The sequence below is a fragment of the Piliocolobus tephrosceles genome, chromosome 3 (genome assembly GCF_002776525.5).
Source record: "Piliocolobus tephrosceles isolate RC106 chromosome 3, ASM277652v3, whole genome shotgun sequence".
NCBI lineage: Eukaryota > Metazoa > Chordata > Mammalia > Primates > Cercopithecidae > Piliocolobus > Piliocolobus tephrosceles.
Window position 1 is genome coordinate 135,756,391 of NC_045436.1, and position 24,434 is coordinate 135,780,824.

At 41.4% G+C, this 24,434-nt stretch overlaps 1 protein-coding gene across 2 annotated transcripts in view; it reads left to right on the forward strand.

Moving 5' to 3' along the window:
• Positions 1 to 23,309, forward strand: part of USP46 (ubiquitin specific peptidase 46) — a 68,942-nt gene extending 45,633 nt beyond the window's left edge. For both annotated transcript variants that reach the window (XM_023183156.2, XM_023183157.2), the window contains 5 exons: positions 3,031 to 3,107; positions 12,872 to 12,955; positions 15,410 to 15,607; positions 18,734 to 18,812; positions 19,725 to 23,309. In XM_023183156.2, coding sequence (XP_023038924.1) covers positions 3,031 to 3,107; positions 12,872 to 12,955; positions 15,410 to 15,607; positions 18,734 to 18,812; positions 19,725 to 19,826 — 540 coding nt within the window. In that variant the 3' untranslated portion in view covers positions 19,827 to 23,309. The remainder of the gene's footprint in view (positions 1 to 3,030; positions 3,108 to 12,871; positions 12,956 to 15,409; positions 15,608 to 18,733; positions 18,813 to 19,724) is intronic.
• The last annotated feature ends 1,125 nt before the right edge of the window (positions 23,310 to 24,434 follow it).

Below are 24,434 nucleotides of genomic sequence, written 5' to 3' on the forward strand. Positions count from 1 at the left end.
ACCTCCCGGGTTCAAGCGATTCCCTTGCCTTAGCCTCCCAAGTAGCTAGGATTACAGGTGTCTGTCACCGTGCCCAGCTAATTTTTGTATTTTTAGTAGAGACGGGGTTTCACCGTCTTGGCCAGGCTGGCCTCGAACTCCTGACCTAGTGATCCACCTGCCTCCACCTCCCAAAGTGCTGGGATTACAGGTGTGAGTCATTACGCCCAGCCAGATTCTGTTAGTTTTCTTTAATGCATATTGAGTTTCTTTAGTTTTAACAGGCACTTATCTTGGTTGGATCTAAACTATTCACTATGTTTCTTGGGTGGCAGCTTGAATTTTGGGTGGCAGCCATTTTGTTAACAGCCAAGTTGCTTTGTGTGTATTCCATGCATGGGTGGATCAGGGGCCAGCCACATGTGGGCAGAGTTGGAGATACCCTCTTTCCTTTTTTTCCAGTGGGCATGGTTTCCCAGATTTAGTCTTCCGGCTTGCAGACCGGGAAGACTGCGTTTCCCCCTCAGCACCCCCAGCTAAAGGCTATGAAACCATGAACTCGTTATGTACGGCTGTCCTCCTCCAAGTGTGGACTCCCCATGTGCTTGCTTGTGTTCACTCTCCAGTGCCTTCAGGTAGCTGCTTTTAGTTTTTGGTTATGTGAGTTTATAGTTTCTAGTTTTCTGGAGAGTATTGGTGTGCTGGGATCTTAGTTACTATGGAAGCCAGTCTTTTGAACTTTCATTTTAGTGAGCGGGAGATGGACAGTAAACATATAAAAATAAAACATATAAAAGGATAAGTAGTTGTATCAGTTATCTATTGCTTTGTCACAAACCACCCCAAAACTCTGAGCCTTAAACTATCATTTTTTATTATAACTCATGCAATGGTGGGTTGGCTTGTGGTCGACTGGTCTAGGCTGGGCTCGGCTGAACTTGTGTATTTGTAGTTCAGCTAGCCCACTCACATGTCTGCAAGATCATTAGGGGTTTTACTCTAGATTGGGCTTGGCTGGATTGCGTTAGTTAGGACAGTTTTCCTCTATGGGTCTCTCCTCTTTCTGGGAGCAGCAGGCTAGCCTGGGGTTATTATTCTTATGGTGATGCAAGAGAGCAGTTTCACAAATGCTTGTTCTGGCTTCTGCTGGTAACTTGCCTTCTAGCATCCCACTGGCCAAGGCAAGTTACATGGTCACACTCAGACTCAAGGGTGGCAAAACATAATCATCTCTTGATAGTATCTGTGAAGCCATATGACAAAGAAGCCAATAGAGGCAATGGTGAGGATTTGGGGCTACTAATGCATTCTACCATGGCAGAAATAAATGGCATTAAAAAATTAAAACAGGATGGTAGAGAATGCCAAGGGAGGGGATGCATGTGTGTAAGTATAAAGATGCCTTTTTTTAAATACAAAATTGGGATTAAATTATATATAGTTGTATAACCTACTTTTTCATTTAGTATGATAACCACAATGTAGAAAGCCATTCCCAACTTTTTGACCATTTTAGGCCACTTAAAATTTTTTGCAATTCCTAATTTATTGAGTCCTTACTTTTTAAAGCACTTTACATGTACTATCTTATTTCCTACTTACAATGGCTTTATGAGATAGACACTCTTGCTGTCCCCACTTTACAGATGAGGAAACAGGCTGAGTAACTGGCCTGAAGCTATCGACTTTATAAGTGGCAGAGACAGGATACAGATCTGGGCGATACCCATTCTTGTGTCTCAGTATCCATTCCCGTGTGTACTTTTTTTTTTTTTTTTTGAGACAGGGTCTCACTCTGTCACCCAAGCTGGAGTCAGTGGCACAATCTCAGCTCATTGCAACCTCCGCCTCACAGGTTCAAGCAATTCTCCTGCCTCATCCTCCCAAATAGCTAGGATTACAGGCACGTGCTACCATGCCTGGCTAATTTTTTGTATTTTTAGTAGAGACGGGGTTTCACCATGTCGGCCAGGATGGTCTTGAACTCCTGACCTCAAGTGATCCACCCGTCTCAGCCTCCCAAAGTGCTGTGATTGCAGGCGTGAGCCACCACGCCTGGCTCCCGTGTGTACTTCTGAAAGTATAAAAGAGAGCATACACATCTCTGAATATTTCTTCAGATAACTTCTGGAATTTTGGGTCATAGGGTAGTTGTCACACTTTAAAAGGAATATTGTTTTCATTTTGCTGCTAATTGACTGAGCACCTGAAGGTTGTTGCAAACTGTTCCTGCTACTCCGGGAACAAGGCAGTAAAACCCCAGGGTTGTCAGTGAATTAGTGGAAAGTAAGCACTTACTCAGTGAGCTTTGAGATATATGAGATCCAGAATTAGTGTGGGGTGAGCTGTTGAAGGCTGAGAGACAGCTGGGGCCACTGAACCAGCTCGGCTGAGAGCTGTCCACAGTATGGCGGGCCTGTGTGAGCCCAGGCTCCACGCCAGCCCCAGGTCTGGTCATTGTCATGGACAGCACAGGGCTCTGCATGTGATGACCACTTCCTGGCCAAAGAACAGCTTCATGTGTGGTCAGTGCAATTCTGCAGCCCATTGCCTGTCAGGCTCCCTGGCCCGCCACACGGTTTGAATGATGGGGTTTGAATGATGAGAAAGGGAGTGATTTCAAGGGACTGGCAAAAAGTGGAAACAACTCAACAAGGGATGGTCATCTGGGTGATAGATTTTGTAAGTCTCTTGTCCTTTTTCCGTTTCCATTTTTTATCACTCTGCAATCTGGGCTATATGGATATTTAATACTCCCTACTTTGAAACAATGGGAGAAATGAATGGAGAGGAAGAGAAATCTGGTTGAGTTTTAACTATTAAAAGCTGTGAGTCAAAACTGGGATAGGGATGAGGTTAAATTGAGAATTTGGGATTTTCTCTAGATTGGATTGCTTTTGTGGTAATTGGGTGCCAATGAGTATACATGTCCATGCAGGACTTTAACTACAGTTATGGTTTTTATTGCAGTCAATGATTACCTATACATGTTCAAAGTGTTATCTACTACATATTTCATGCCTAATGTATTTTTTCCTGTTTTTGTTTCAGGTTAGTAGCAAAGATGAAGATTTTCTTGACCTTTCTGTTGATGTGGAGCAGAATACATCCATTACCCACTGTCTAAGGTAACCTTATGAACTCTGAGGCAGTTTGAGCTTTTGATCAGGCTTGTAACTAAGTGGGAGAGAAAATCCTGTATTTCTTCAGGACATAATCTACCCTCCTCTTAAACCAATATGATCGTATTATTTTCTATCTCTCCTTTCCCAAGAGAGATTATGTGGTCTGAAGAAGAGTCCCACTGAGAAAAAAGAGCATAAAATAGAAATAATTGGTTGTTAAATTTAAAAATAAAATGCTACTCTTTAATGCAGATGTAGGCTTTGGCCTTCATCAATCAGTGTTGCTCTTTCTTACACACACACATACACACACACAGTCTCTCTCTCTCATATAATTAAGTTAATAAAGGCTATAGATGCCTACGATTACTCTTTTTCTAAGATAATCTATTTTATTATTTTAAATATTATGCACTTTGGGCTGAGAACTAATGAAGGAGTTGCCTGTTCCTCCATCTTTTAAGCATTCTATGGAGATCATCCATGGAAAGAAATTCTTTCTCATGAGGGTGAAGAGAAGATAAGGAGCCCTGAGTGTAACAGTAATGCTTGCCCAGGATTACTGTAGACATTTTTATTGACTTGTGCATTGAAAATGTGCTCAGAGTTGTTGTAAAGACGTAATTCCCTTTGAGCCCCTCACTCCCTTCTGCCTTTCTTCCTTTCAACAGGAGGCCATGAGTGCTTATAATTTGCCTGGTTGTGTTGTAGACACTGGGGATAGAGGAGTGAACCTGACAAGGCCTGTGCTTTCACAGCACTTACATTCTAGTGGGAATGCACAGACAGTGATCATTGCTTTGAAGGAAATAAAACAAGTCTAAAGAGTGGCTGGTACTGGAGGTGCCTGTGTAGACCAAGTGGTCAGCATGGGCCTCCCTAAGGCTTGGGGTGTTTCAGCAGGGTGTCAGAGACATTGTTATAGTATCATAATTTTTATGAGTAAGGGCCAGATGACAGAACCTTTATTTCAGGAGCTCAGGTTACTTGGAACCTTTTAGAAGAATAGATTAAAGGGATTTGGCTGTGGTGGTTGCAGTTAGAAAGCCATCTTTCAGGGAAAAGGCACCAACAACAGCTTGGAAGAGCTTCTTGGTTCATCTGGGTGTAATGTATTGTGTGAGCTGGGGGCTGATTGCGTTCCCATTTCCCAGGGCTCTGAGAGTTCCCCACCCTGGCACTGATAGTTACCTGAGTGCTTCTTATTGGTTTGGCTTTTCTGCTTGTGTCCAGGTGTCTAGGACAAGTTTGTAATTTCTTTGTTTGCAAAGAGTTTTATAGGCCATGATGGCCTCTTTTTTCTTCTGAATGTTTCTGTTTATGGCATGAGTTTCTGTATTAGTCCATTCTCAGACTGCTATAAAGACATACCTGAGACTGGGTAATTTATGGAGAAAAGAGGTTTGTTTGACTCACAGTTCTGCAGGCTGTATAGGAGGCATGGCTAAGGAGGTCTCAGGAAACTTACAATCATGGTGGAAGTGAAGGGGAAGCAGCCACAGGAGAGAGAGAGAGAGAGCAAAAGGGGAAGTGCTACACACTTTTAAACCCCCAGATCTCATGAGAACTCACTGACGATCTTGAGAACAGCAAGGGGGAAATCTGCCCTCATGATCTAGTTACTTCCTACCAGATACCTCCCCCAACATTGGAGATTAAAATTCAATATGAGATTTGGGTGGGGACACAGAGCCAAACCATATTATTCCGCCTCTGTTCCCTCCCAAATCTCATGTCCTTCTCACATTTCAAAACCAATCATGTCTTCCCAGCAGTCCCCCAAAGTCTTAACTCATTCCAGCATTAACTCAAAAGTCCAAGGCCAAAGTCTCATCAGAGACAAAGCAAGTTCCTTCTACCTATGAGCATGTAAAATAAAAAACAAGCTAGCTACTTCCAAGATACAATGGGAGGTACAGGCATCAAGTAAGTACTCCCATTCCAAAAGGGAGAAATTGACCTAAACAAAGGGGCTACAGGCCCCATGCAGGTCTGAGACCCAGCAGGGCAGTCATTAAATCTTAAAGCTCCAAAATAATCTCCTTTGACTCCATGTCTCACACCAGGGCACAGTGACACAAGGGGTGGGCTCCCAAGGCCTCAAGCAGCTTCACCCCTGTGGCTTTGAAGGAGCCCTTGCAGGTGCTTTCACAGGCGGGAATTGAGTGCCTGTAGGTTTTCCAGGTGCACAGGGTGGGCTGTTGGTGGATCTACCATTCTGGGGTCTGAAGGGCAGTGGCCCTTTTCTCACAGCTCCACTAGGCAGTGCCCCAGTGGGGACTCTGTGTGGGGGCTTCCACCCCATATTTCCCCTCTGCACTGCCCTAGTAGAGATTCTCCATGAGGGCTCCGCCCCTGCAGCAGACTTCTGTCTAGACAGCCAGACATTTCCATACATTCTCTGAAATCTAGGTGGAGGCTTCCAAACTTCACCTTTTGCTTTCTGCACACCCACAGGCCCAAAGCCGCATGGAAGCTGCCAAGACTTAGGGCTTGCATGCTCTGAAGCAACAACCCAAACTGTACCTTGGTGCCTTTTAGCCATAGCTGGAGCTGGAGTGGCTGGGATGTAGGCTGCCATGTCCTGAGGCTGCATGGTGCAGTGGAGGCCCTAGGCCTGACCCGTGAAACCATTTTTCCCTCTGTGAGAAAACATTTTAAATGTTTTGTTTTCAAGGCATAATAAATCTAAGTACTGTCAGCCAGCCTACGGTTGTGACAAACTGCACAGCTCATGGCACCTAGAAAGTCACTATAAGTGAACAGGATATAGAGGAGGGTCAGCACATAAAAGGGAAGAAAGTTTTGTTATTGGGAAATTGAAACTTAAGCAGGGAAGGGGACTGGGGTATGACCTTATGAGGGAATAATGAAACTTAGGCAATGTCCGGGAAGATTGTAACCCCATAGTACTCAACCAGTGAGGAACTGAGGGAGGGACTTGTGTGCTAGGAGATAAATTAGCTACTGAAATTAGCTGCTGTACCTGCCCCTGGTGTGCCTGCCTATCAGACATCCGATTTTGCAAGACTACCATTAAAAGTCTTGTTTCCACTGTTCTTTGTGACTCTAAGTCCATTCTTTGGGTTTGGATGGGTGAGTGTGTTTCTCACACCTCTTAGGCCTCCAAGCCTGTGATGAGAGGGGCTGCCGTAAAGGTCTCTGAAATTTCCTGGAGGCATTTTCCCCATTGTCTTGGCTATTAACATTTGGCTCTTCTTTACTTAGGCAAATTTCTGCAGCCTTGAATTCCTCCCTAAAAATGGATTGTTCTTTTCTACCACATGGTTGGGCTGCAAATTTTCCAAACTTTTATACTCTGCTTCCCTTTTAAATATAAGTCCTAGTTTCAGGTCATATCTTTGTTTATGCAAACGAGTATAGACTTAGAAGCAGCCAGAACACATCTTGAACACTCTGCTACTTAGAAATTTCTTCCACCAGATACCCTAAATCATGTCTTTCAAATTCAGAGTCCCAGAGATCTCTCGAGCAGGGGCACAATGCTACAAATCTCTTTGCTAAAGCATAACAAGAGTGAACTTTACTTCAATTCCCAATAACTTCCTCATTTCCATCTGTGACTTCCTCAGCCTGGAATTCACTGTCCATGTCACTATCAGCATTTTGGTCACAACTATTCAAGTCTCTAGGAAGTTCCAAACTTTCCCACATCTTCCTGTCTTCTTCTGAGCCCTCCAAACTGCTCCAACCTTTGCCCGTTACCCAGTACCAAAGTTGCTTCTACATTTTCAGGTATCTTTATAGCAATGTTCCACTCTTGGTACCAATTTTCTATATTAGTCTGTTCTCACACTGTGGTAAAGACATACTGGAGACTGGGCAATTTATGGAGAATAGAGGTTTAATTGGCTCACAATTACACAGGCTATACAGGAGGAAACTTGTAATTGTGGCAGAAGGTGAAGAGGAAATGCATAATCTTCATATGGTGGCAGGAGAGAGAGAGTGAAGGGAGAAGTGCTACACACTTTTAGACAGCCAGATTTTGTGAGAACTTACTATCACAAGAACAGTAAGATAGAACTTACTATCACAAGAGCAGTAAAGATCACAAGAACCCCAGTGATCAAATCACCTCCCACCAGGTCCCTCCCCCAACATTGGGAATTATAATTCAACATAAGATTTGGGTGGGGACACAGAGCCAAACAATTATCAGTTCCTAACGTTCCGGTGAAAAGAAGCCATTTTTTATTTCCTAAGGTTTTATGATCACAGGTCGTGGAAAACGTTAAGGGTGTACCATCATTAGTTTTTGATGAGGGAATGGGAGAAAGCCATTATATGCCCATTCTCCTCCTTGGTGAGAATTTGGAGTTAGGGAGGCTGGCTACTTTCCCTCTTTTCCAGGAATTACTTGAACTGTTCAGAAGGGCAGGTGGCAGTGGCTGTAGATTTGAGATCAGTCAGGTAAAGTGTTAAGTGATTGGTGATAATTTCAACCTTTGGGAAACCTTGTTATAAGAAATAGAACTGAAGTTTAGGTTTCCATAAATATTTTTCCTGGAGAAATGTGTATATTGGTTATCCATACTTGGTGAAGTCAGGCTAGAGGCACTTGGAAATGTTCGGGCTAGGGTGGGTGAGTATAAAGTAGCCTCTGAATGCCTTTTAAACATTCGACTCTGTCTTATTGCACTGTGCAGGCTGGTATCTCTGAAGTGCCTCCCACTCCCTTGTTTTACATTACACCTAAACTAGACCTTGACCAACTCCGCTATACCTGCCCTAACATGTGTGTGAGATGTCACCTCTACAGCAGAAAGAGAAGCCTGCCAGGTGTTGCCACTCACCACTCAGAGTTCCATGATGGGAGAAGGACCTGCGGGAGAAAGATGCAGGGAGCAAATGATGCCAGTGGAGTCGTTAGCTTTCTCTGTCTCTGAGACAAAAGAGAAGGAAGGGTGGGCTCTTGCTTGGCCCCTTTCATGGTTTAATGTGGATTGCATTTTTGAGGATTTGTTTTTTAAACTAGAATTATGAATTTTCTTCTCTAATGTTATGTCTGCATTTCTCTTCTGATATGTTTCTTTCATTTCGGTAACTTTAAAAAATAAAAAATTAAGCTAAAATGGTGGGGTTTGAATGTAAGATCTCTGGTACCTTCTTCCAGAAAGTTTTTAGGTGGTGAATTATAATGTATTTTCACTGAACTTTTGTTCCAGAGAAATGATATAAATAGTGTTTAAATTCAGGGTACAGATCTGGAGAAACCATTAAGTTTGTGTGGTAGCTGAGCTATAATTCTAATATTTCAAACCTCAGTATTGTGTCTTAGGCAGAGTAAGCCATTTGTGTCATAGGAGAATACTGAGAAAGAAAGATGTTTTTTCCTTGTGAAAAGTTCAGGGCTGGCCTCAGGCAAAAACTTAAACTATGTGAAGTTTATCTTAATTATCCTTGCATGGCCTTTTTGGTTATTTTTGTCTTCCACTTGAGTGCCTTAGACCCTCCCCATGACTCCTTCCCAGAATCTCCCCTTTCTCCTCCAAATGCTCAGTGCTCTAAAACCACCTTCCCTTTCCTCTGTCTTCCTCTCATTTTAAATTCCCATTCTCCCAGTGCCGACAATATCCCCAGGTTATTGGGAAGCATTGGAGTAATGACTCTCTGCCTTTACATTGGAGTTCTGGCAGCACATTGGAAGATTTAAGAACAATAATGCCTGGGTTCCACTTGGAGAGATTCTGATGTAATTGAATGGAGGGAGAGTCGGGGGTGGAGGGGTGTGGGATTGGGAATTAGGATTGTTGTTAAAGCTCCCCAGGTGATTCTAATGAGCAGCCAGGCGAGCAGGAGGGGAACCACTGTACTAGATTCTAGAATAAAACTTCCCAACTGGTGAGCCAGGGAAAATGGGTTATATGTATTCATCTCCTCGGTTCCTGGGAGGCTGGGAGGGCCTGGCAGTGCCAGAGCCCCATGGCCAGCCATAGGAGCAGCCTCGTCAGTATATCCTACTGTGTTTCTCATGGTAGTATTTCTGTGTGGATCATGACATGGAAATTATCGGGAAGTGTTGCTTGAGGATTTTTAATATCGATTTTAAATTATTGTGATGAGTGAAAAAGAAGATTTTAATTGAAAATGTATCAAAGATAGACATTAACTTGGACACGATAGCTGTGTTTACAATAAATGATAGCCTTCCCCAAAAAGAGTCTTTCTCCATTTTTTTAAGTTTTAAAATATTTGCATAAGGCTTTAGTGCCTTTTTTTGTAATAGCATGCATTTCTTATTAGATTTGTTCCCAAAGTGTATTTTCTTTCTTCTCTTTCTCTCCTTCCCTCCTTCCTTCCTTCCTGAGAACGGATGAAAAAGTAGAACAAGGAGTTTGATCTATAACTGACTGTGAACCATCAGTTGAGATAACTCACTACTTTTGGAGCAGCCCTATATTAGTCCATTCCCACATAGCTATAAATAAATACCTGAGACTGGGTAATTTATAAAGAAAAGAGGTTTAATTGGCTCATGGTTCTGCATGGTGTTGGCATCTGCTTGGCTTCTGGGGAAGCCTCAGGAAATTTACAATTATGGCAGAAGGTGAAGGGGGAGCACACACATCACATAACTGGAACAGAAGCCAGGGGTTGGAGGAGGGGCTAAACACTTTTAAATGGCCAGATCTCGCAAGAACTCAACCACGATGTATGACGAGGATATCACTGGGAGGATGGTGCTAAACCGTTCATGATAATTCTGCCCCCATGATCCAGTTACCTTCTACCAGGTCCTACCTCCAACATCGGGGACTACATTTGAATATGAGATTTGGGTGGGGACACAGATCCAAACTATATCAAGCCCCAAAGTGTATTTTTAAGTAATATTTTATTGCTGCTCTGCCTCTTTTTAAAGCAATACACAGAATTTTGTGTTTTTCTCCCAACCTCTGCTCTATGCTTTGGTAATTTATCCCAAGTGTGGGAGAGAGCAAGTGCCCCTCTGTCTTTCTCATTGAAGAGTTTCCTACACCACTGTTGCCCATTTTTGTTCTAACAGGTATGGAGCATTAACTGACAGCTGCTCTGCCTCAGCATTTACTGCTGGGGTCCTTCCCTTCTCCTAACTTACCTTCATTTTCTAATTCTCAACTCATGGATGCCCTAAGAGCATTACTCTGTCAGCGACTTTCTTTGTAAAATGGGTCATTTCCACCTGTCTGGGTGTACAAATCAAATAACTTTTTGGGGAAAATAAGAATGAGTAGGAATGAATGATTCCCTGTTTGTTGCTGGCCTTTCTTTGGCTATCGTGACCCTTTAGCTTGGTAGTACAGCTTGTCCACAGTAGACATTGGGAGGATATGAAGCTCCGTAACGCCCATACTCACCTCCCTGCCTCTGGCTCCCTGGTTCCACTCCAGTCAATCCCATGCAGCCAAAACAAGATTCCACAGCACTTACTCAATTGAAGTATTCCATCAGCTAAGTATGAGTTTGTTTTATATACCACATACTTGAAATCTGAAAGTCTAGTACATTTGCATTCTAATGGCTTTCTTGCCTTTTAGCCCTCTCCAATCCCCCCTCCACCATGCTGTCAAAAGTGGAATTTCCAAAAAGCACTACCTGATGATGTCTTTTCTTTGTTGAGACTGTTGGTTAGGGTTCATGCTGGCATCTTGGTAACGTATTCCAGGCTGTGTGACTTGCTGCCTGATATGATTTGGCTGTGTCTGCACCCAAATCTCATTGAATTGTAGTAATTCCCATGTGTTAAAGGAGGGGCCAGGCAGAGATAATTGAATCATGGGAGCAGTTTTTCCCATACTGTTATCGTGGTAGTGAATGAGTCTTACAAGATCTGATGGTTTTATAAATGGGAGTTCCCCTGCACATGCTCTGTCTTGCCTGCTGCCAGGTAGACAGGAGCAGACATGACTCTGCTCCTCCTTTGCCTTCTGCCGTGATTGTGAGGCCTCCCCAGCTGTGTGAAACTGTGAGTTCGTTAAACCTCTTTTTCTTTATAAATTACCCAGTCTCAGGTGTGTCTTTATTAGCAGCATGAGAACAGACTAATACACCGCTGCCGCTATTCCCTACCTCCAGGCCTCTGCACTGCGGTGTTCTCTCTCTGGAGTCATTGACTCTTATTCGCTTGTTCACCTGGCACACTTTCCCTCTTTCTCTGTGCTTTCTCCTGGACTTTACACCTGCTTCTGTCTTTGTTGGTTCATTCATTCCACCAACAAATATTAATGCGTTCCATTGTGTGTCGTGCTGGGGATATAGGAATGACAAGCGCACTGCCCACATAGAAGGGAGGCAAGTAATCAAATGAACAGAAGATTGGTTTCAGATGCTGGGAAGAAATAAGACTGCAATGTGATAGGGGCTGGATAGGCTTGGACAAAGTGGCCAGAGAAGTTTTCTCCAAAGAGGGGATGTTTAGGCTGAGTGCTGAACAACCATGTTAGCCAGCCATGGAAGCTTCTGGGAGGAAGCTCTCAGTGCTGAGAAAATAGCACCTGCAAACACCCTAAGGTAAGAAGAGGATATCCCAGGGCCAGTGTGACTGAAGCAGAGAGAAGGAGGCAGGGTGGATAAGTGCAGTGGAAACTGCTGGAGGGTTTCAGCAGGGGAATCATGTAATACTTTTTATTGAAGCTGCACTGATCGTTTCATGTTGTCAGTGGTTCATTTACACGCATCTCTGTTGAAGTGTGAACCGTATGAGGGCAGTTATTTTCTGTGGATCCCCAGAATCTAGCCAAGAGGACTGGCAGGAAACATTTGGGGACTTAATGAATGAAAGAATCCATGTTTTCTTTTGATATGTTTTGTGTAAGTGGTAGAATCACCTAACACATTTTAAATAACATTTTATGTTTAATAAAATCTGGTCATTGTGGTACTAGGACACTCTGTGAACAAGGAAATGTCCCAGAATTTTTCAAAACTGTAGGGTGTTAGTCCAGATGTTCTTTTCAGCCCTTGAAGCAGTACCACAGAAATGTTAAGTAGAAGCTCGATGGCTGGAAAAGAATGAAAAATCATGACATTTAAAAAATAAAAACCATAAGTAGCAGAGTAGAACCTCAAGATAAGGCAGATACACATATGACAAACACAGTGGCTTTTGTTCTCCAAAGGAGGCAGGCAAAAGTTCATGTCCTCTGGCGGGGGAGCAGTGGGGAGCAATGGTTGGTAGGAGGTGGTCGTCTGATTAACTCAGGATTTCTTTAGTTCAGTAAGAGGGCAGTTTTGTATATGGTTTAAATTTCATTATCTTTACTTTCGTGCTCTTTGAAAATATGGACTACCAGAGAAATACTGTTTTTCATTAACTACACAATAATGTCACCTTGCATATTATCTGATTTACTTTTTTGGACCTAAGTTTTAGTGTTTATGGTGAGCTTTTACTCAACAGCATTTTTCTATTATGATTTTAGTTTCTAGCTTATAGGTATTCTCCATTAAATCATGAGTTTTTTTTCTGAATCCAGTTGGAAACCCTAATTTGTATCTGCCTTTATATATCCCATAAATAAAACTATATTTGAATCTCTCATGGTAAATTCATGATTTGATGAAAAGAACATGTCTACCATCATAATGGCACCCAGTCTTCTTTTTATTTATCCTGTAGTTTCTCTTCCATCCTAGATTTTTTTTTTTATTACTCCTCCCGTTTTTACTTAAAAATTACCCTACAGGTTAATTGAGGGATTTAAAACATGGTAAACCAAGTAGATTTGGACATTTTTTAAAGATGAAAATATTTTCCTCTACAGAGACTTCAGCAACACAGAAACACTGTGTAGTGAACAAAAATATTATTGTGAAACATGCTGCAGCAAACAAGAAGCCCAGAAAAGGTAGGTAAAGATTTAGCTCAGGGTTATCTTTGTGTGGTGAGAAGGATCCAGACTGTGGGGCCCAGCAGGGTTGGCTTTGAATCGATCTCAGCTTCCTGGGCTTGTAGCCATGGAACCTTGGGGAAGTCAGTTACCCTCTTCACCAGTGAAACTGGGATAAGAACGCTGACCTTGGAGAGGACAACTTGGAGAGTTGTCTGTCCGATTGTTTACTTATTTGTTTATTCATTCAGTCATTCAGCAAATATTTGTTGAGCCCTGCCGTGTGCCAGATACTATGCTAGATAAACAAGTAACGATTAAATGTAATCACTATTCTCTTGAGATTAAAGGTAAATTATATAAATACTTAGCAGAGTAGATACCCAATAACACATAGTAGATACCCAATATTATTTTTGTTTGTATTGCTTAAACATTGGGACCTCTTATTTAGAGACAGAGGTTTAAAAAATATATATCATTTCATAAGGATTCATGAGGAAATTATTAACACATCAGTTATAAGAATAGGTGATTAGAGGCTGGGCGCAATGGCTCACACCTATAATCCCAGCATTTTGGGAGGCCGAGGAAGGCCGATCATTTGAGGTCAGGAGTTTGAGACCAGCCTGGTCAACATGGCGAAACCCCGTCTCTACTAAAAATACAAAAATTAGCTGGGCGTGGTGGTGGGCGCCTGTCATCCTAGCTACTCGGGAGGCTGAGGCAGGAGAATCAGTTGAACCCAGGAGGCAGAGGTTGCAGTGAGCTGAGATCACACCACCGCACTACAGCCTGGGTGACAGAGTGAGACTCCGTATTAAAAAAAAAAAAAAGAAGAAAAAGAACAGGTGATAAGAAAGAAAGTTATTGCACCATCTTTTCTGCACACCAGACAGTTACAGCTCTTGGAAAATCTGGAATAACCAGTTGTTCCCCATTAATCTGCTCCTACAAGCCAGGAAAGTTGCCATTTCAGTCATCCTGCAAAGGCTTCCGTGAGTTAAATCTATCTTGTCAGTGGTCTGGAGTATTCAAGGCAGCTGGCAGATGCTCAGTACTGCTGTCTAAAACCCTCAGGGGTCTAGACCTGAGGTTGAGATCATTTCTCTGCTCAGCCTTCCCAGGCGTTCACTCCAAATGTGTACACTTTTCTTTGCTGCAAAACTTGCAGATGGTTAGTCACTGTAGCAGGCAGGCCTCAAGGAGGTAGGTAGATATCTTTTGCTAGTAAAGAAGGTCACTCACATCTGCCCCCATCCTTATAACCTCAGTCTGCCTAAGACTGGCCTTGGGTCTTCCTTTGTGGCATTAAGATATTTTTCGTTCAGCCCTGGGGAGTTTATACATTACAATGTCATGTGTTCCTGTAAAATATGGGGTTCCCCATAATTCTTATTTCTCTAGTGTTGTTTTACTTGCTTTTTTGTATGAACAGGGCTTTTCCTTAATAGATTCCTTAAAACTATTCTTTTAAAATTTGTCCTTTTCACATACTATGCATTAAAAATGTATGCCAACTAAATGGCATTTACACTTATTTCAGTACATTCATGGAATGGGGGCCTGGAAGATAACTGGAAGACCCATTATTCTAGCAGTATACTCTGCATAAACTGTTATCTTTGTGACTTTTTACTGAGGAATGTTAACGATCACCTAATATGTTTATATAAGTTTGGGAAGTCCAACATCAAACAACAAAACAATTCCTTTACTGCAGGATTTCTCAAAATCTTCAGTGTGGTAATGTACACTTAGGATCTTCAAAGCAGAAAGTAGCATCGTCCAAACTTACTTAGCCACAGAAACATCACATCTGTTAACATCTCCAGTGCTCTCATGCACCCAGTTTGCAAAATGTAGCCCTAAACCAACCCCTGCATTTTATAAATGAGGAAACTGAGAGCTAGAGAAGGGAAGTGACTTGCCCAAGATCACAAGGGTCGGAATGAGAGTGAGCCTGGCACGCTTGGTGTCCGAATGCCCAAGAGTGTGTGTCAGAAGCATCCATCCTCCTGCCAGTCCTCGGAACCTGTAAGTCCAGCAGTCGGCACCGTCTACCTTGTCCTCCTCCCATCTTCATGTTCTCAAAAGCTCTCAACCCTCTTCCCCATCATCTGAGGGGGTAGACTGTCCAAGTATCATTTCTCTCTGGAAGGCACAGGGCAGTGGTGGAGAACAATTGCACAACCTATTTTTATTTGTACAAAAATTCTGAAACATCTCCTTTCAACAAATAGACACACACCGTTGTACATTTCTCCTGCTGGGATGCTCCTAGGAGCCAGGGACGTAGGTTAAGTCAGCTCTATATAAGCCAACATACTTTTATCCTTGCAAACTGTTTGGTTGTTTGCTGGTTTGAAGTTGGATAGAACTTCCTCCTGTTCTGTTTGTGCAGATGACAGTGTGTTCTCTTCCCCTGATAGGTGTTGGGTACAACTGATTTTCTATTTCGTGGTTTCTTAGGATGAGGGTAAAAAAGCTGCCCATGATCTTGGCCCTGCACCTAAAGCGGTTCAAGTACATGGAGCAGCTGCACAGATACACCAAGCTGTCTTACCGTGTGGTCTTCCCTCTGGAACTCCGGCTCTTCAACACCTCCAGTGATGCGGTGAACTTGGACCGCATGTATGACCTGGTTGCTGTGGTCGTTCACTGTGGCAGGTAAGGGCAGGAATGGAAGCAGACATACAGGGTACGTGTAAGGGTTGCCCCTTCGCTGAAGCATACCCAGCTGCACCTTTCCTGGGCTGTGGCACTCAGTACTTTTGGGATATCTTCCAAACTCTTACTGATCATCACAAAAAGTATGTAAACATGCCTGCAGACACATAAAATAAAGAGCATTCCAATAATGAAAATCTAAATGTTCTATCATTAGAGAAATCACTTAATAAATCTCCTTTGCATGGAAATGATGGTTATGAGGAATTTGAAATAACATGGAGAAATGTCTATGCTATGATTTTAATTTTTAAAAAGCCAAGTTGCATTTATAGTATGATCTCAAAAGTATTTTAAGATGTGTAAATAAAGACTGGAAGCAGTGGATCAAATTTAATATTTTTTTGGCACTTTGAGTGATTAAAAATATATTCTCAAAAAATATTCTTTGTTATTTTTGTTCTTTCCCCAACATTCTGTAATAAGTATATAATCAGAAAAAAGATAAGAGAGAGAAGGCCTCTAGATATGGAAAGGCAAAGCATTTTGCCGAAATTCCTTTGAGCAGATATTTTTTATTCCATAATTTGGTATAAGGAAAGAAAAATATATTGAAAATTCACCTGTTTGTTATTCTTTGCTCAGCTGGGACAGGTATATGTTCTGTCTTGGGAGTAGGCACAGCTTTCCCCTGCCCTTGTAGGTTTTAGATTGGGGCGTGTCACAGAGTAAGAGTCTTTCACCATCTGCTAAAATTGGATTATGGTGAACACACCATTACCAGGAGACTACCATTGCCACGCGCAGGAATAGATTGATATATTTTTAATTGTGTACTAGGGTAGATGGCATCAGAAACTGTAACTTCACATCTGAACCACCCCATATTTTATCCTGCATGTATTAACTTTAAGTCACTGGATGTTTTCTTGTATTCTCAGTAAAATGATATTTATTGGCTAGTTATATGCCAGTTTTGTGGTGTTCTCCCTAAAGAAGAGCTGTTATTCTTTTGAAGAACCCAGGGTTCCAGTGACCTGGAACCTAGCCTTGAGCACTGGGTGAGGCCTCACATTGGTGCAGGGTTCAGGAAGGTCTTAAGGCAGGCAGAGCCTGGGACCTGGTGGGCATTGTGGCTAAAGTGGGTGGCAGGGGTGGTGTGAACAGGAGGGCCCCTTGCACAGGGTACGCAGGACTTTCAGTGTGGGTCTCTGTGGGTGCCCAATTCAAATCCTTGGGAGGACTGGCAGAGACCCAGGTGAGTGAACTGGACGTCCAGCGGGAGGTTGAGTTCTCTAAGATCAGTTTCTGTAATGTGAGCACAAGGTCAGAAGAGCCCTGGTAGCAGAAATCAGTTGGTGCCAAGTCATGCATGCCACTAACTAGGATTCTTCAAACTCCTCCCCACAGAAGTAGCATTGTTCTCCTATGTGGAGCAGGGTTGGCCTGTGCATGCGGATTGGGTGGCTTCCAGGTAGCACTGGAAAGCTTTGAGGTTAGGGAGCTGGACCTGCCTTCCCTTCCATGCCAGGAAGGCAGGCCCACAGTTGCAACAGGTGCATAGCCTCATGCATTGATTTCTGCTGCAAGTTTTTTTTTAAGCTCATATTTTCTGGGTTCCATGCCAGGATCTGAAGATAGAGTAACAAAAAGATACACAGCGCAGGGGCCTGCCCTCACAAAACTTATAATCTATCTGGAATGACTGATAATGAACAAGTAAACACACTGCCCTGCTACCTCCAAAACCAAACCACTGCAAGATAATTTGATTTTGATCAGTGCTATCAGGAATAAACAGGGAGATGAGTGAGTGATGGGAAATACCTCTTCAGGTGAGGTGGTCAGCAGAGATTTATCTGGGGAAGTGACATTTGAGCTGAGGGCTAAAAAGAATGCAGTTGGGGTAGGATTTTCTCTGGCAGAGTTTACAGCAATGCAAAGGCCTGTAATGTGAAGGGGGTGGCTTGTGAGAGGAGCCCGATGGGCTGCAGCTCAGAGGGAAAGGGAGACAGTAGCTGGAGGAGGCTGGAGAAAGGGCAGGAACAGATCATTGGCATCATCTTGTGTTGAAAGAGGGTAAACAAAGGGGAAAGTTTGGCTTTTTCAACTTTAACTGCATTAAAAAGCAGTTTTAGGTTTAGGATTAAAATCTCCTCACTCGTGCAAATCTAACCTAACTACATAGTGACAACTGCTTAGTTGTCCGTTCTGCTTTTTTCCATATAGCATAGTATATGGCTTTTTAACACTTGTTACTATGCTTATTGGTTTGTTAACGTCTTTCTAAAGCACAGATCATGCAACTCCTTAAAATTCCCATTTCTTCCTGGCTTGCTCGAAGCAAAGCCTAAAATCTTACCTGCGATTCCTACACCTGCCCCTCAGCCCCCTCCGGTCTTCCCCTCCTCACTCACTCTGCTGCTCTGGCCTCCTTTGGCCTCTCTGCTGTTCCTGAAGACACCAAGTGCTACTCACCCACCTCAGGTGTTTGCACTTGCTATTCCCTATTTCTGAAACTTCCATCCCAGAGTCACATGGCTTCTCCCCATGCCCTGACCCCAACCCCACCCCTACCCCTACCCCTGCCATTTCCTTCAGGGAAATTTCCTTCTGCTCACATTATCAAAGTGGCCTCCCTTCACTTTCCATCAAATATTACCTCCTCCCATCACTCATATCCCATTAACCTGCTTCATCCTTCTCCATGACATTTCTCACCACTTGACATACATTTATAAGTTTAGTTTGTGTATTGCCAGTCTAGCCCCTACCCCAAGTCCCAAGTAAGTGAGGTCTTTGTTTTGTTCACTGCTTCTTCCCCTGACAGCTAGAATAGGGCCTGGCACAGAATAGGTAGAGAGTAATTTTTGTTAATATTTACTGAATTTGAGTGTCTGTTTTTGCTGCTAGATTATGAGTCCTTAGAAGACATCTCTTCTGTCCACTTTTGTATTCCCGTGTCCAGCATAGTGTCGTGAACATAGACATGAACTATATTCCAAGTTCTTTATGCTGATGACATAGTTTGTTTCCCAGAGAATCACTGCTTATAAAGAGCTAAGTAGAGTTTTATAAAGAGATAAATGTTAACTTGCTGACTTTCTTTTATTTGTTCTTTTCCAGTGGTCCTAATCGTGGGCATTATATCACTATCGTGAAAAGTCACGGCTTCTGGCTTTTATTTGATGATGACATTGTAGAGGTTGGTTCGCAGATTATTCTCCAGTAGTCATAGAGCATCAATAGTATTTCAGGGAATGTATATGTATAGATGTTTTCTAAAATAGGCCTGTTTCCCCATAATGTAATTTGAAAACAACTTAAATTTCTATTCAAAACCAAATTCTGCTAATCCCCGTGCTCCATGGAAAGGGAGAAGGGATGTGATCACGGACTCACCGACAAGTGTTCTCTACGGTTCAGCTATAGACACGGGATCTCTCTATCTGTGCCACCGTAAATCATACTTAAGTATAAGTCTTGTTTCCTATCATGACTAAAGCCCCCTCTGATACAGGGCAAACAATAGACTTCAAAGTTCTATTAAAATTATTTTATTATAACAAATTTTTCATGTATCGATTATTGTTTAAAATATTTTTTTCAGTCTGTTGGATCTGTAAATCTTTATATTACACCAATACATTCTATGTATTGATGTTGTTATAAAAGAATACTAGCTGGAATGAATTCTACACTCAAAGACATGATCTATTTTAACCCACTAGGGTAGCAGTTTTAGCAGAATAACACTAAAAGAATAACACTAAAAGTGGAATAACACTAAACTCTGGTGGCCGGAAAGACTTAAGGCTATTTCCAGGACCCATCAGTTTACCATTTGGGAGATGTCTTGTCTTGTTCTTCAAAGAGTGCCCATGCAGGGTTGCTAATGCATGAAGGCGTTGCCTACTTTCCCAGAGATGTACAATTTATGTGATGATGTCCTTCAGCCAAGTCTGTGGAATTCTCCATTTGCTATTGAAAGTTCCTAATCATGATTTCATAACAAATTGTCCTCCTTGCATTTTAATATATATTCCATTAGTTTTTATCTCCTTTCCCCAGAAATCATATTATATAATTGTATTGTTTTCTTTCTCCTTTATTGCAGAAAATAGATGCTCAAGCTATTGAAGAATTCTATGGCCTGACATCAGATATATCAAAAAATTCAGAATCTGGATATATTTTATTCTATCAGTCAAGAGAGTAACTTAAAGAACTGTGGAACTGAGTCAAGTAGGGGAAAATGTTCAAAGCACTATTACCTGGTTTCTCTGCAGTCTTTCTTCTTCCCCAGTGGCCCACTAATGGTATCACTCTTGAGTCTCAATGGTCTGGCCGAGTTACTCTCCCTTTGTGTTTTTACATGCAGCACTACTCTTGGTTTTATTTCAGTCTGACGTAGAGTTAACTGCAATCAGATTGTAGTCTGATTTATATGAATAACAGTTGCTAATTTTAGGACTGGGTGAAAGCTATGCCATTCATTATGTCTGGCTGTATTAGAATGACATTTCCTATGAATGTCTATGGTCTATTTTAGGTGTTTGCTAAACTTCTGTGGCTTCCAGGGTCTTCTTACAATGCATTCCTTTAACTTGTCCCTGGAAGCATTGCTACCCATTTTCAGCTTCTCTGCCTCTTTTCTGATAAAAGGACAGAAGAATTGGGTAGATATTCACCTTTTAGAGGTGAAACTATAGCTTTAAGTTTGTGCAAGTGAAAATGTTGAAAAGTGAGTAACCTCGATACTGAAATCATCCTTCACGTGAAACAGGGTGAAGAGAAGCTGTCCGCGGTGGGTGGTGTTGGCTGGCATTGGCACTAGGCTGTGCTGACCTAGCCATTAGAATTCCAGGGGCTAAGAAGGCTCAGGGCAGGCAAAGCCAAGAGGGGGAAGTTTTTGTGGACAATGAAAAGTTATTTTCATACCTTTCTACCAAAACCCAAGTTTCAGGAAAATAACTCTATGTTGTTTATTTTCAGAGACACTTCTGTAAGGCCCTGTGAGTTGTATTTATCCTGTATCGGGCACTGCTAAGCTTTTCAAGGTATCTTTCCAATCCTGCTGATGTGTCACAGTTAGTGACTGCAGGGCTGGCAAACCTCCCCTTAGCCAGTCAGCATGGCATTGTTCCTTATCAGGAATAACAAAGGTACTGCATCTTTCCAGCCATCAGCACATTGTACAACTTAACTTTTTAACATAGTCCGTCTGTTTACTGAGGCACTGGCGAGTCCCAGGGCTGATACAGAACCTTCCCTAGAGGGAATACCAGAGTTAGGTGGGTATGAAGGTGGCTCAAAGGAAGTGTCTGTGGGCAGGGGGAGGAATGAACAAAATGGCGCTGTTTCTTTGGCTCAGACTCCTAAAATGCTTGACAAGACAGAATTTTTTTGGAAGAACCTCATCTCACTATAGTTACTTTTTTCACTTTTGTTATATATGTATTTATTAGAGCATTTGAATATTGGTACCTTTAATTAAAAGGGTCGTTTGGTGTTTTGCCGTTGAGCTGGTTTTTGAGTCTTAGATCTTGGCTTCCTTTGGAAGTCACATAACTTCCATACACTATAATAAACTGTGAACATATTTTTGTTACCTAATGCATCCGCTAATGAACATGCAAACTTTGGGCATAATGTGAACTAAAATTGAAATGGAAAATGTTAGTGGCCATTTTGCAACAATGAAGAGGATAGCACTTTATCTAGATGAAAACTGGATTTCTTATCTTTGAAATATCTTGAACTGTTTATTGCTCAGAACTTAAGTAAGCATGCCAACATTTCATTTGTTTATGCTTGAAGTGAAATGTTTTACTTTTCACTGGAGAAGACAAAACAGAGTGATCTTCATGTTGTTGTTTTATACAGTGATGGAAATGTACCTTGCCTTGTTTAGAGGCAATTTCACATTTATAAGCATTGTTTTTCTCTCCATGAAACTTATGCAGTGATCACTACCTGGAAGGTGAGTCTTTGTCTCCTTTTAAGGAGAGGCACTTTCCGACTGAAGGTGATTAATGTAGGAAAATGTTTGTACTACATAGAATCCATATATTTGACTGCAAGTTACAAAGTTTTAAGAAAATGATGGTTGGCCTCTAATATATTGGAACTGATTCATAAGAAAAGCTATTAAAATTATCTTTGAAACAACTGTTGAAACTAATTTATTAGAAAAAATATTTCGATTGGAAACCTATAGAAGTAATGTTTAAATACTCAGTCATAAGTTCAGGATATTTCTTTTCTATTTGGTTGTGCAAAATGTTTTTCCCAGTGATTTAATCGAAGTAATTCCTTTTAATAGAAAGAGTCAGTTAAAATTCAGCATTCATGGATAGATTTTTAGAACGAAAAAGGGTAAGTAAGGGAAAATATTGCAAAGACATTAAAACAGTTGTATGGTGCAGAAAAAGAAGATTGGAAAAAGACCAAAACACACTTCTCCAGCAACACTCCATCAGCTTTTTAAAATTTAGAGCTATCTGCTAATTTTTTCACTCTTCCTCCTCAATAAATGAAACAAACACTAGGCAGCTACAAGTTTTTCCCAATCATGTATCTTTATGTAAAGACAGTAACATGCAAACACTTTTAGTTTACATCCCTCATTCATAGTGTAAAACAGGAAATGGTATGGGAGATGTGAGACCATTCTGAGGTCAGCAATAGCCCAAAGGCTCCTCAGTATTCCCTCCAATGGCCAAGGATTTCCTGTGTCATCTGCAGAAGTGAGTAGGCCTGCTGTATTTCTTTTAACTGCTGGGTGTTATAAAATAAGTTACAGTGTTTTACACTTAAAAAAAAAAACAGAAGGAACATTTGCTGTATTGGTTACTTACTAGTTTAGCCTCTAGGTTATGGCATAAAAAATGCTAAGAAATCATGTTTTTAAAAGTAAATGTTGGTAAAATGCTGGCATCAAGTCCTATTGTGTTGGTGCATTTTCCCTTATATGGTCATAGGAAATGGACTGGTCTGAAGAGAGTGAGGCACAACATAAGCAGGGCATTAGTTTGAATAGGAAGTCAGTCATATTTGGTTTTATGGCCTGGTATATTTTGGATTTAAGATAAAATGGGGAAAAAATGTCAGAAATGGTCCCTATGCATTTATTTTCATGGATACCCTTAATTTCATGGGCATGCCGAATAATGATCTATGTTCTAACTGGAGCTTAGGGCTTATTTTAGATATTGGAGTGTAGCTTTATTACAGATGGATTTTATCTTTCAACATTGCATTTTGATCAACTTTGTATATTCATGTGTATTAAAATATTGTGCACTAAATGTTTTGCCCTTGTTTGCTATTATATGGTCAAGGCATTTATCAGCACTATTGTAATGAACTCATGTAAATGGCATGGGTCAGGGAAAATTATTTCCTACTTTTCTGCCTAATTAAATTTCTGTTTTCCAGTATTACATTAATTTATTTTTGGCTTCCATTTCTGTGTAACCAAAATAGTTACTGTATTTGTGTGGCATTCCTATTATTTTGTTGCTAAAAATATTGTAGTTTTTATTTAAAATAATCTGTACCTTAATTTTTAAAAATGTAACCAATTCAAGCACTTTAAGCAATAATGTCAATCTTGTGAAATTTTAATCAGTTTAACACCCTGCCTCTAAAATTGTTTGCAAAAAATAAATAAATGAATAAAATGGAAATTCTCTTTCTAGAGAATTATATCCGGTTAATGCTACACACATGGACTTAAAATCATTTTTATAAAGTGTGAGTCAGTGGCAAGTCTTATGTCCAAGTAATTATTACAAACTTAATTTTGAAGCAGTGGAAATGTACAGAACATTCTGATCACTATAAAATATAAAGGCAGCGTTACTCTCAAGGTTGATAAAAATCAATGTTCTGGAGATAACTCATCACTTTTTTGAGTGAAAAAGATCAACAGAATTTAATTCAGGGAACAGTATCTGGAGAATAGCAAATTGAGAATATCAGTGAAAAGAAGTTAGGGATAGTTAACTAGGCATCACAGTGAATTTCTTTTTGGGGACTTTGCATATAAAATCCTCTTAACCAGTTATGAAATGAAAGATCCATTCCTCAAATAAGGAGGTAGCCTACAGCATCTGGTTTCTAGGAAGGAGTAGGAGTGTGGTTGGTCCCTGGTGTCCTGATGGCCAGCTGACTTCTGGGCTTGTTTCTGAGCCACGGGGAACCCCCAGCTTCAGAAATCCTCAGGTGGGTTCACACCACTCCCTGCCCCAGAAGGGGGGCAGGCACAGGTCCATGCCATGTGGCCTCAGTGAAGCCTACAGTAATCATGGGTAGGGCTGCTTTTCCGCATCAGTCACCCAGGGCATCTGTGGGTGGACAGATTGTCATCTGAATATATGCTTGGGTCCATTTATGGGAATAAAACCTCACAGACCAAGAGCAGGGAATGTGCCAGTAAGTGTTGAGTCTCCCAGCTGCTGTCCATCTTCTCAGGGCAGTGCAGTTGAACCTGACTGAGCTGAAACAGAGACTGTTGGGAAAGTCACTTCTGTCTGCCATGAAGGCCAAAGGAAGAGAAGATCCTCTTGGGAATGTGTTTTTCTTTCCTAGACCTCATTTTGTCAGTGGGATTTATAGGATAGGCCTGTCACTACCAAGGTGACACAAATTCTAGAGAATGTATTTTCCCATTTCTTCAAATTTCCTTTCCTCTCTTTGTATTGATACTTAAAATACCTTTACTAAAAAAATCAAGTGTTCCATTTCCATTGCCTTGTATTTACATGAAGATAAAAATATTTGCTAAGTCATTGTATTTGCCCATTCTGGCAGTGCTATAAAG